Genomic DNA, 13,395 nt, shown 5'->3' on the forward strand with positions numbered 1-13,395 from the left:
GCCGCTTACGTCGGAATAATAATTCAACGTTAAATGATTCAAGAGCAATTTTACATTGCGGTGGTGGTTACTCGTACGGACATCCTTATCACCAAAGCAACACAATACCGTTTAACTCTCATTACTCTCATTACTCTCCAAACGCTGTGTATTTTCCGACTCCAGATGAAGTTCGTTTTGTACAAGAAGCTGTACTACAAAAACAACATTAATTTCAAGTTCAACAAACACTTTCTGCTGAGTGCGGGTGCAATCTCCAACAATATACTATGTATTGGGGACTTCCAATGTAATATAATTCAAGGAAATAATTTTTTAATTTATTTATTTCATAAAGAAACTGTTAATTTGTACATAGTAATAATATGATATAAGATATTTTGGTAATTATAATTGTTCAATGTATATAAATTTCATAATATATTAATAGATGTGAATGCTTAAGCAAATTTCTTCTGTTTTTTATTTAAAAAATGATTAATATTTTATTTGCATAAGGTAATTGGGAGGAAAGGTCTCTAAAGATCGAAGATCTATTGTACAAAAAAAGTTTCCTAATGAAAATGATAACGAGATACAACCAGATATTTCATTAGCGGCATATACCATATCGAATAAATTTTTACTTCAGACCTAAAAAATAAATAATACAATTAATTTGAAAATATTTATTAAGTAAATAATAAATATTTTAAAAATATCAATTTTATGTTTTTTTTACGTGGAATTCTTGTTACAAATTACAAAATTTCCAATTCAAATAAATGGATTAATATTATGAATAGATAGTTAGTAAATAGATCAATTAAATAACAAAATAATAATTTGGTATACTACACTATTCTGTATTATACTGCACTACAATATATGTTATAGAAAATTTTTTGTGTCAGAGACTTTATATGTTGAAACGAAGCAAAGTCCGTGTTTCAGTTTTGACTTGGTATTGTCGTCCATTAATATACATATTTCGATATCATAAAAGTGCTTATTACAATATATTATATGATTCGAAATATTTTTAGTAGGTGGGAAGTACCAAACAACAAGTGTGAATCTTAAGAAATGTCGTTGTGGATTCGTTGGACCTGGTCTCTAAAAACATGAGAAGGTACAATATATAGAAAGAATTGTGCAAAAATATTATATATATCTTAGGTTGAAGTAATAATTTTTAAGTAAATTTTAGTAAAATACAAAATAAGTCTTGAGACTAGTTTGTTTTAGGCGATTTAAATTTAATCTGTTCTAGTAATCTTTTTAATTGATGATAAATCAATAAAATTTAAAAATCTTTATATCTCTGTGTTTAGATAGTATATCAATATTTGTAAAATTTTGTTTCTGTAAAAAACGGATTTAGAACATTTTATCCTTGAAATATTGAAATATTTGTAAATAATCTTTAACTATAACACCGATACTTAGGAATATAATTTGCACCACTACAATAACAAATAACAGAAATAATATAATAAATTTTTAAAGTTTCATTCAGATTTTCGTGACATTTGCTGAGTAATTGTATTCATAACTCTTTAAGTTGAATTAGGGGGTTAGTGAAGAAAAGAAACAAGAGCAAATTCTAATGAACGGCTTAACGCGCAACTCAAAAATAAAATGATAAATTTTAGCAAACGCATCATATGTGCAGGTATGATTAAACGTAAAGAAATTTTTCAAGAACATGAAACTTAAGCCGGCAATAAACCATCAAAAACAATGGATCTGGCTTAGTAGACAACATTCCATTAATGAATGGATGATTATTGATATCTGTATTATTTTTTTCTTAACTTCTAACTCTCTTCTTTTCGATGTGTAGTAGGTAGCACATATAGTCGGTATGTAGGAAGTACTTATGGACTTAAACGTAGTTACGCCCATGTATTAAATAGTATTAACTAGCATTTGTTCTTGTAATATATATAGCATTGATATAGAGTATTTGGTATTTCGTACTTACAACCTTAACAGAAAATATTTATATATTCCTCTCGCATGACTTTTTAAAAGTATAAAAGAGGGACACAACACCCAGACTTTATCAATCACAACTCAACGTGAGATAAGTAAAGAGCTCCAAATCTGATACGACTATTTACATTTTCATTAACAATAATTTGAATAGAAATTAAATAATGGCTGAAGTATTCGAATCTAACTTTTCAATTCGTTCTATATTATCGGACACAAAGTCCTCTTTGGAGATAGAGAGTAATACTTCGACGAAAGAATGGGCCATAAGTTCATGTGATATTACTTCTTCAGATGAAACATTATCGGATGAATCTACATTCACTAATGAGAAACCAGCGTATACATACAGTTCACTGATTGTTATGGCCATACGTAGCAGTCCTGATAAACGTTTAACATTGGGCGGGATATGTGAGTGGATAGCTAATAACTTTCCGTACTATCAAAATAACAGAAACAAGTGGCAGAATTGCATTCGGCACAATCTAAGCTTGAATAAATATTTTGTGCGAATACCTCGAGCGTTAGATGATCCAGGACGCGGTCACTATTGGGCAATAGATCCATCAGCGGAAGACGTAACTATTGGGGAAACCACTGGCCGCTTACGTCGGAATAATAATTCAACGTTAAATGATTCAAGAGCAATTTTACATTGCGGTGGTGGTTACTCGTACGGACATCCTTATCACCAAAGCAACACAATACCGTTTAACTCTCATTACTCTCATTACTCTCCAAACGCTGTGTATTTTCCGACTCCAGAAGAAGTTCGTTTTGTACAAGAAGCTGTACTACAAAAACAACAAGCTTTAAACAACTTTCACCCCCAGCTCCCAACTGAAGACCGAATTGCAGTACAACATCAATTTCAAGTTCAACAAACACTTTCTGCTGAGTGCGGGTGCAATCTCCAACAATATACTATGTATGGGGGACTTCCAATGTAATATAATTCAAGGAAATAATTTTTTAATTTATATATTTCATAAAGAAACTGTTAATTTGTACATAGTAATAATATGATATAAGATATTTTGGTAATTATAATTGTTCAATGCATATAAATTTCATAATATATTAATAGATGTGAATGCTTAAGCAAATTTCTTCTGTTTTTTATTTAAAAAATGATTAATATTTTATTTGCATAAGGTAATTGGGAGGAAAGGTCTCTAAAGATCGAAGATCTATTGTACAAAAAAAGTTTCCTAATGAAAATGATAACGAGATACAACCAGATATTTCATTAGCGGCATATACCATATCGAATAAATTTTTACTTCAGACCTAAAAAATAAATAATACAATTAATTTGAAAATATTTATTAAGTAAATAATAAATATTTTAAAAATATCAATTTTATGTTTTTTTACGTGGAATTCTTGTTACAAATTACAAAATTTCCAATACAAATAAATGGATTAATATTATGAATAGATAGTCAGTAAATAGATCAATTAAATAATAAAATAATAAATTACAATACTACACTATTCTGTATTATACTGCACTACAATATATGTTATAGAAAATTTTTTGTGTCAGAGACTTTATGTGTTGAAACGAAGCAAAGTCCGTGTTTCAGTTTTGACTTGGTGTTGTCGTCCATTGATATACATATTTCGATATCATAAAAGTGCTTATTACAATATATTATATGATTCGAAATATTTTTAGTAGGTGGGAAGTACCAAACAACAAGTGTGAATCTTAAGAAATGTCGTTGTGGATTCGTTGGACCTGGTCTCTAAAAACATGAGAAGGTACAATATATAGAAAGAATTGTGCAAAAATATTATATATATCTTAGGTTGAAGTAATAATTTTTAAGTAAATTTTAGTAAAATACAAAATAAGTCTTGAGACTAGTTTGTTTTAGGCGATTTAAGTTTAATCTGTTCTAGTAATCTTTTTAATTGATGATAAATCAATAAAATTTAAAAATTTTTATATCTCTGTGTTTAGATAGTATATCAATATTTGTAAAATTTTGTTTTTGTAAAAAAGCGGATTTAGAACATTTTATCCTTGAAATATTGAAATATTTGTAAATAATCTTTAACTATAACACCGATACTTAGGAATATAATTTGCACCACTACAATAACAAATAACAGAAATAATATAATAAATTTTTAAAGTTTCATTCAGATTTTCGTGACATTTGCTGAGTAATTGTATTCATAACTCTTTAAGTTGAATTAGGGGGTTAGTGAAGAAAAGAAACAAGAGCAAATTCTAATGAACGGCTTAACGCGCAACTCAAAAATAAAATGATAAATTTTAGCAAACGCATCATGATTAAATGAAAAGAAATTTTCAAGAACACGAAGCTTAAGCCGGCAATAAACCATCAAACACAATGGATCTGGCTTAGTAGACAACATTCCATTAATGAATGGATGATTATTGATATCTGTATTATTTTTTTCTTAACTTCTAACTCTCTTCTTTTCGATGTGTAGTAGGTAGCACATATAGTCGGTATGTAGGAAGTACTTATGGACTTAAACGTAGTTACGCCCATGTATTAAATAGTATTAACTAGTATTTGTTCTTGTAATATATATAGCATTGATATAGAGTATTTGGTATTTCGTACTTACAACCTTAATAGAAAATATTTATATATTCCTCTCGTATGACTTTTTAAAAGTATAAAAGAGGGACACAACACCCAGACTTTATCAATCACAACTCAACGTGAGATAAGTAAAGAGCTCCAAATCTGATACGACTATTTACATTTTCATTAACAATAATTTGAATAGAAATTAAATAATGGCTGAAGTATTCGAATCTAACTTTTCAATTCGTTCTATATTATCGGACACAAAGTCCTCTTTGGAGATAGAGAGTAATACTTCGACGGAAGAATGGGCCATAAGTTCATGTGATATTACTTCTTCAGATGAAACATTATCGGATGAATCTACATTCACTAATGAGAAACCAGCGTATACATACAGTTCACTGATTGTTATGGCCATACGTAGCAGTCCTGATAAACGTTTAACATTGGGCGGGATATGTGAGTGGATAGCTAATAACTTTCCGTACTATCAAAATAACAGAAACAAGTGGCAGAATTGCATTCGGCACAATCTAAGCTTGAATAAATATTTTGTGCGAATACCTCGGGCGTTAGATGATCCAGGACGCGGTCACTATTGGGCAATAGATCCATCAGCGGAAGACGTAACTATTGGGGAAATCACTGGCCGCTTACGTCGCAATAATAATTCAACGTTAAATGATTCAAGAGCAACTTTACATTGCGGTGGTGGTTACTCGTACGGACATCCTTATCACCAAAGCAACACAATACCGTATAACTCTCATTACTCTCCAAACGCTGTGTATTTTCCGACTCCAGAAGAAGTTCGTTTTGTACAAGAAGCTGTACTACAAAAACAACAAGCTTTAAACAACTTTCACCCCCAGCTCCCAACTGAAGACCGAATTGCAGTACAACATCAATTTCAAGTTCAACAAACACTTTCTGCTGAGTGCGGGTGCAATCTCCAACAATATACTATGTATGGGGGACTTCCAATGTAATATAATTCAAGGAAATAATTTTTTAATTTATTTATTTCATAAAGAAACTGTTAATTTGTACATAGTAATAATATGATATAAGATATTTTGGTAATTGTAATTGTTCAATGTATATAAATTTCATAATATATTAATAGATGTGAATGCTTAAGCAAATTTTTTCTGTTTTTTATTTAAAAAATGATTAATATTTTATTTGCATAAGGTAATTGGGAAGAAAGGTCTCTAAAGATCGAAGATCTATTGTACAAAAAAGTTTCCTAATGAAAATGATAACGAGATACAACCAGATATTTCATTAGCGGCATATACCATATCGAATAAATTTTTACTTCAGACCTAAAAAATAAATAATACAATTAATTTGAAAATATTTATTAAGTAAATAATAAATATTTTAAAAATATCAATTTTATGTGTTTTTTACGTGGAATTCTTGTTACAAATTACAAAATTTCCAATACAAATAAATGGATTAATATTATGAATAGATAGTCAGTAAATAGATCAATTAAATAATAAAATAATAATTTACAATACTACACTATTCTGTATTATACTGCACTACAATATATGTTATAGAAAATTTTTTGTGTCAGAGACTTTATGTGTTGAAACGAAGCAAAGTCCGTGTTTCAGTTTTGACTTGGTATTGTCGTCCATTGATATACATATTTCGATATCATAAAAGTGCTTATTACAATATATTATATGATTCGAAATATTTTTAGTAGGTGGGAAGTACCAAACAACAAGTGTGAATCTTAAGAAATGTTATTGTGGATTCGTTGGACCTGGTCTCTAAAAACATGAGAAGGTACAACATATGGAAAGAATTGTGCAAAAATATTATATATATCTTAGGTTGAAGTAATAATTTTTAAGTAAATTTTAGTAAAATACAAAATAAGTCTTGAGACTAGTTTGTTTTAGGCGATTTAAGTTTAATCTGTTCTAGTAATCTTTTTAATTGATGATAAATCAATAAAATTTAAAAATCTTTATATCTCTGTGTTTAGATAGTATATCAATATTTGTAAGATTTTGTTTTTGTAAAAAACGGATTTAGAACAATTTATCCTTGAAATATTGAAATATTTGTAAATAATCTTTAACTATATCACCGATACCTAGGAATATAATTTGCACCACTACAATAACAAATAACAGAAATAATATAATAAATTTTTAAAGTTTCATTCAGATTTTCGTGACATTTGCTGAGTAATTGTATTCATAACTCTTTAAGTTGAATTAGGGGGTTAGTGAAGAAAAGAAACAAGAGCAAATTCTAATGAACGGCTTAACGCGCAACTCAAAAATAAAATGATAAATTTTAGCAAACGCATCATGATTAAATGAAAAGAAATTTTCAAGAACACGAAGCTTAAGCCGGCAATAAACCATCAAACACAATGGATCTGGCTTAGTAGACAACATTCCATTAATGAATGGATGATTATTGATATCTGTATTATTTTTTTCTTAACTTCTAACTCTCTTCTTTTCGATGTGTAGTAGGTAGCACATATAGTCGGTATGTAGGAAGTACTTATGGACTTAAACGTAGTTACGCCCATGTATTAAATAGTATTAACTAGTATTTGTTCTTGTAATATATATAGCATTGATATAGAGTATTTGGTATTTCGTACTTAAAACCTTAATAGAAAATATTTATATATTCCTCTCGCATGACTTTTTAAAAGTATAAAAGAGGGACACAACACCCAGACTTTATCAATCACAACTCAACGTGAGATAAGTAAAGAGCTCCAAATCTGACACGACTATTTACATTTTCACTAACAATAATTTGAATAGAAATTAAATAATGGCTGAAGTATTCGAATTTAACTTTTCAATTCGTTCTATATTATCGGACACAAAGTCCTCTTTGGAGATAGAGAGTAATACTTCGACGGAAGAATGGGCCATAAGTTCATGTGATATTACTTCTTCAGATGAAACATTATCGGATGAATCTACATTCACTAATGAGAAACCAGCGTATACATATAGTTCACTGATTGTTATGGCCATATGTAGCAGTCCTGATAAACGTTTAACATTGGGCGGGATATGTGAGTGGATAGCTAATAACTTTCCGTACTATCAAAATAACAGAAACAAGTGGCAGAATTGCATTCGGCACAATCTAAGCTTGAATAAATATTTTGTGCGAATACCTCGAGCGTTAGATGATCCAGGACGCGGTCACTATTGGGCAATAGATCCATCAGCGGAAGACGTAACTATTGGGGAAACCACTGGCCGCTTACGTCGGAATAATAATTCAACGTTAAATGATTCAAGAGCAATTTTACATTGCGGTGGTGGTTACTCGTACGGACATCCTTATCACCAAAGCAACACAATACCGTTTAACTCTCATTACTCTCATTACTCTCCAAACGCTTTGTATTTTCCGACTCCAGATGAAGTTCGTTTTGTAAAAGAAGCTGTACTACAAAAACAACATCAATTTCAAGTTCAACAAACACTTTCTGCTGAGTGTGGGTGCAATCTGCAACAATGTACTATGTATGGGGGACTTCCAATGTAATATAATTCAAGGAAATAATTTTTTAATTTATTTATTTCATAAAGAAACTGTTAATTTGTACATAGTAATAATATGATATAAGATATTTTGGTAATTGTAATTGTTCAATGTATATAAATTTCATAATATATTAATAGATGTGAATGCTTAAGCAAATTTTTTCTGTTTTTTATTTAAAAAATGATTAATACTTTATTTGCATAAGGTAATTGGGAAGGAAGGTCTCTAAAGATCGAAGATCTATTGTACAAAAAAAGTTTCCTAATGAAAATGATAACGAGATACAACCAGATATTTCATTAGCGGCATATACCATATCGAATAAATTTTTACTTCAGACCTAAAAAATAAATAATACAATTAATTTGAAAATATTTATTAAGTAAATAATAAATATTTTAAAAATATCAATTTTATGTTTTTTTTACGTGGAATTCTTGTTACAAATTACAAAATTTCCAATTCAAATAAATGGATTAATATTATGAATAGATAGTTAGTAAATAGATCAATTAAATAACAAAATAATAATTTGGTATACTACACTATTCTGTATTATACTGCACTACAATATATGTTATAGAAAATTTTTTGTGTCAGAGACTTTATATGTTGAAACGAAGCAAAGTCCGTGTTTCAGTTTTGACTTGGTATTGTCGTCCATTGATATACATATTTCGATATCATAAAAGTGCTTATTACAATATATTATATGATTCGAAATATTTTTAGTAGGTGGGAAGAACCAAACAACAAGAGTGAATCTTAAGAAATGTCGTTGTGGATTCGTTGGACCTGGTCTCTAAAAACATGAGAAGGTACAACATATAGAAAGAATTGTGCAAAAATATTATATATATCTTAGGTTGAAGTAATAATTTTTAAGTAAATATTAGTAAGATACAAAATAAGTCTTGAGACTAGTTTGTTTTAGGCGATTTAAGTTTAATCTGTTCTAGTAATCTTTTTAATTGATGATAAATCAATAAAATTTAAAAATCTTTATATCTCTGTGTTTAGATAGTACATCAATATTTGTAAAATTTTGTTTTTGTAAAAACGGATTTAGAACATTTTATCCTTGAAATATTGAAATATTTGTAAATAATCTTTAACTATAACACCGATACTTAGGAATATAATTTGCACCACTACAATAACAAATAACAGAAATAATAGATTTTTAAAGTTTCATTCAGATTTTCGTGACATTTGCTGAATCCACTGCTATAAGACTGATTGTATTCTTAACTCTTCAAGTTAAATTAGGGGGATTAGTGAAGAAAAGAAACAAGAGCAAATTCTAATGAACGGCTTAACGCGCAACTCAAACAAGAGAAAATTCTAATGAACGGCTTAACGCGCAACTCAAAAATAAAATGATAAATTTTAGCAAACGCATCATATGTGCAGGTATGATTAAACGAAAAGAAATTTTTCAAGAACATGAAACTTAAGCCGGCAATAAACCATCAAAAACAATGGATCTGGCTTAGTAGACAACATTCCATTAATGAATGGATGATTATTGATATCTGTATTATTTTTTTCTTAACTTCTAACTCTCTTCTTTTCGATGTGTAGTAGGTAGCACATATAGCCGGTATGTAGGAAGTACTTATGGACTTAAACGTAGTTACGCCCATGTATTAAATAGTATTAACTAGTTCTTGTTCTTGTAATATATATATAGCATTGATATAGAGTATTTGGTATTTCGTACTTACAACCTTAATAGAAAATATTTATATATTCCTCTCGCATGACTTTTTAAAAGTATAAAAGAGGGACACAACACCCAGACTTTATCAATCACAACTCAACGTGAGATAAGTAAAGAGCTCGAAATCTGATACGACTATTTACATTTTCATTAACAATAATTTGAATAGAAATTAAATAATGGCTGAAGTATTCGAATCTAACTTTTCAATTCGTTCTATATTATCGGACACAAAGTCCTCTTTGGAGATAGAGAGTAATACTTCGACGGAAGAATGGGCCATAAGTTCATGTGATATTACTTCTTCAGATGAAACATTATCGGATGAATCTACATTCACTAATGAGAAACCAGCGTATACATATAGTTCACTGATTGTTATGGCCATAGGTAGCAGTCCTGATAAACGTTTAACATTGGGCGGGATATGTGAGTGGATAGCTAATAACTTTCCGTACTATCAAAATAACAGAAACAAGTGGCAGAATTGCATTCGGCACAATCTAAGCTTGAATAAATATTTTGTGCGAATACCTCGGGCGTTAGATGATCCAGGACGTGGTCACTATTGGGCAATAGATCCATCAGCGGAAGACGTAACTATTGGGAAAACCACTGGCCGCTTACGTCGGAATAATAATTCAACGTTAAATGATTCAAGAGCAACTTTACATTGCGGTGGTGGTTACTCGTACGGACATCCTTATCACCAAAGCAACACAATACCGTATAACTCTCATTACTCTCCAAACGCTGTGTATTTTCCGACTCCAGAAGAAGTTCGTTTTGTACAAGAAGCTGTACTACAAAAACAACAAGCTTTAAACAACTTTCACCCCCAGCTCCCAACTGAAGACCGAATTGCAGTACAACATCAATTTCAAGTTCAACAAACACTTTCTGCTGAGTGCGGGTGCAATCTCCAACAATGTACTATGTATGGGGGACTTCCAATGTAATATAATTCAAGGAAATAATTTTTTAATTTATTTATTTCATAAAGAAACTGTTAATTTGTACATAGTAATAATATGATATAAGATATTTTGGTAATTGTAATTGTTCAATGTATATAAATTTCATAATATATTAATAGATGTGAATGCTTAAGCAAATTTTTTCTGTTTTTTATTTAAAAAATGATTAATACTTTATTTGCATAAGGTAATTGGGAAGGAAGGTCTCTAAAGATCGAAGATCTATTGTACAAAAAAAGTTTCCTAATGAAAATGATAACGAGATACAACCAGATATTTCATTAGCGGCATATACCATATCGAATAAATTTTTACTTCAGACCTAAAAAATAAATAATACAATTAATTTGAAAATATTTATTAAGTAAATAATAAATATTTTAAAAATATCAATTTTATGTTTTTTTACGTGGAATTCTTGTTACAAATTACAAAATTTCCAATACAAATAAATGGATTAATATTATGAATAGATAGTCAGTAAGTAGATTAATTAAATAATAAAATAATAATTTACAATACTACACTATTCTGTATTATACTGCACTACAATATATGTTATAGAAAATTATTTGTGTCAGAGACTTTATGTGTTGAAACGAAGCAAAGTCCGTGTTTCAGTTTTGACTTGGTATTGTCGTCCATTGATATACATATTTCGATATCATAAAAGTGCTTATTACAATATATTAAATGATTCGAAATATTTTTAGTAGGTGGGAAGTACCAAACAACAAGTGTGAATCTTAAGAAATGTTGTTGTGGATTCGTTGGACCTGGTCTCTAAAAACATGAGAAGGTACAACATATAGAAAGAATTGTGCAAAAATATTATATATATCTTAGGTTGAAGTAATAATTTTTAAGTAAATTTTAGTAAAATACAAAATAAGTCTTGAGACTAGTTTGTTTTAGGCGATTTAAGTTTAATCTGTTCTAGTAATCTTTTTAATTGATGATAAATCAATAAAATTTAAAAATCTTTATATCTCTGTGTTTAGATAGTATATCAATATTTGTAAAATTTTGTTTTTGTAAAAAACGGATTTAGAACATTTTATCCTTGAAATATTGAAATATTTGTAAATTATCTTTAACTATAACACCGATACTTAGGAATATAATTTGCACCACTACAATAACAAATAACAGAAATAATATAATAAATTTTTAAAGTTTCATTCAGATTTTCGTGACATTTGCTGAGTAATTGTATTCATAACTCTTTAAGTTGAATTAGGGGGTTAGTGAAGAAAAGAAACAAGAGCAAATTCTAATGAACGGCTTAACGCGCAACGCAAAAATAAAATGATAAATTTTAGCAAACGCATCATATGTGCAGGTATGATTAAACGAAAAGAAATTTTTCAAGAACACGAAGCTTAAGCCGGCAATAAACCATCAAAAGCAATGGATCTGGCTTAGTAGACAACATTCCATTAATGAATGGATGATTATTGATATCTGTATTATTTTTTTCTTAACTTCTAACTCTCTTCTTTTCGATGTGTAGTAGGTAGCACATATAGGTTCGTACTGTAGGAAGTACTTATGGACTTAAAACGTAAGTTACGGGCCATGTATTAAATAGCTATTAACTAGTTATTTGTTCTTGGTAATGATAATATAGCATTGATATATAGTATTTGGTATTTCCGTACTTACCAAACCTTAATAAGAAAATCTTTATATATTCCTCTCGCATGACTTTTTTAAAAGTATAAAGAGGGACACAACACCCAGACTTTAATCAAATCACAACTCAACGTGAGATAAGTAAAGAGCTCCATAATCTGATACACGACTATTTACATTTTCATTAACAATAATTTGAATAGAAATTAAATAATGGCTGAAGTATTCGAATCTAACTTTTCAATTCGTTCCATATTATCGGACACAAAGTCCTCTTTGGAGATAGAGAGTAATAGTTCGACGGAAGAATGGGCCATAAGTTCATGTGATATTACTTCTTCAGATGAAACATTATCGGATGAATCTACATTCACTAATGAGAAACCAGCGTATACATATAGTTCACTGATTGTTATGGCCATACGTAGCAGTCCTGATAAACGTTTAACATTGGGCGGGATATGTGAGTGGATAGCTAATAACTTTCCTTACTATCAAAATAACAGAAACAAGTGGCAGAATTGCATTCGGCACAATCTAAGCTTGAATAAATATTTTGTGCGAATACCTCGAGCGTTAGATGATCCAGGACGCGGTCACTATTGGGCAATAGATCCATCAGCGGAAGACGTAACTATTGGGGAAACCACTGGCCGCTTACGTCGGAATAATAATTCAACGTTAAATGATTCAAGAGCAATTTTACATTGCGGTGGTGGTTACTCGTACGGACATCCTTATCACCAAAGCAACACAATACCGTTTAACTCTCATTACTCTCATTACTCTCCAAACGCTTTGTATTTTCCGACTCCAGATGAAGTTCGTTTTGTAAAAGAAGCTGTACTACAAAAACAACATCAATTTCAAGTTCAACAAACACTTTCTGCTGAGTGTGGGTGCAATCTGCAACAATGTACTATGTATGGGGGACTTCCAATGTAATATA

The 13,395-nt window shown here is 29.7% G+C and overlaps 5 protein-coding genes and 1 pseudogene across 5 annotated transcripts in view; 5 read left to right on the forward strand and 1 right to left on the reverse strand.

Annotated features, from left to right (window-relative positions):
* Nucleotides 1-2,930, forward strand: part of LOC119667729 (fork head domain transcription factor slp1-like) — a gene marked incomplete at its 5' end in the record, with an annotated part of 4,234 nt that extends 1,304 nt beyond the window's left edge. Inside the window, one exon of the mRNA XM_038077036.1 lies at nucleotides 2,152-2,930. Coding sequence (XP_037932964.1) covers nucleotides 2,152-2,930 — 779 coding nt within the window. The remainder of the gene's footprint in view (nucleotides 1-2,151) is intronic.
* Nucleotides 1-13,395, reverse strand: part of LOC119672722 — a 510,988-nt pseudogene that overhangs the window by 423,872 nt on the left and 73,721 nt on the right.
* Nucleotides 4,766-5,545, forward strand: LOC119667730 (fork head domain transcription factor slp1-like). The gene has a single exon (XM_038077037.1). It carries the CDS (start codon nucleotides 4,766-4,768, stop codon nucleotides 5,543-5,545), a length of 780 nt encoding a protein of 259 aa, XP_037932965.1.
* LOC119667731 (fork head domain transcription factor slp1-like) lies at nucleotides 7,380-8,111 on the forward strand. Its single transcript, XM_038077038.1, has one exon. It carries the CDS (start codon nucleotides 7,380-7,382, stop codon nucleotides 8,109-8,111), a length of 732 nt encoding a protein of 243 aa, XP_037932966.1.
* On the forward strand, nucleotides 10,014-10,793 carry LOC119667732 (fork head domain transcription factor slp1-like). Its single transcript, XM_038077039.1, has one exon. It carries the CDS (start codon nucleotides 10,014-10,016, stop codon nucleotides 10,791-10,793), a length of 780 nt encoding a protein of 259 aa, XP_037932967.1.
* Nucleotides 12,660-13,391, forward strand: LOC119667733 (fork head domain transcription factor slp1-like). Its single transcript, XM_038077040.1, has one exon. It carries the CDS (start codon nucleotides 12,660-12,662, stop codon nucleotides 13,389-13,391), a length of 732 nt encoding a protein of 243 aa, XP_037932968.1.

This window comes from Teleopsis dalmanni, chromosome 1, assembly GCF_002237135.1.
Source record: "Teleopsis dalmanni isolate 2A chromosome 1, ASM223713v2, whole genome shotgun sequence".
NCBI lineage: Eukaryota > Metazoa > Arthropoda > Insecta > Diptera > Diopsidae > Teleopsis > Teleopsis dalmanni.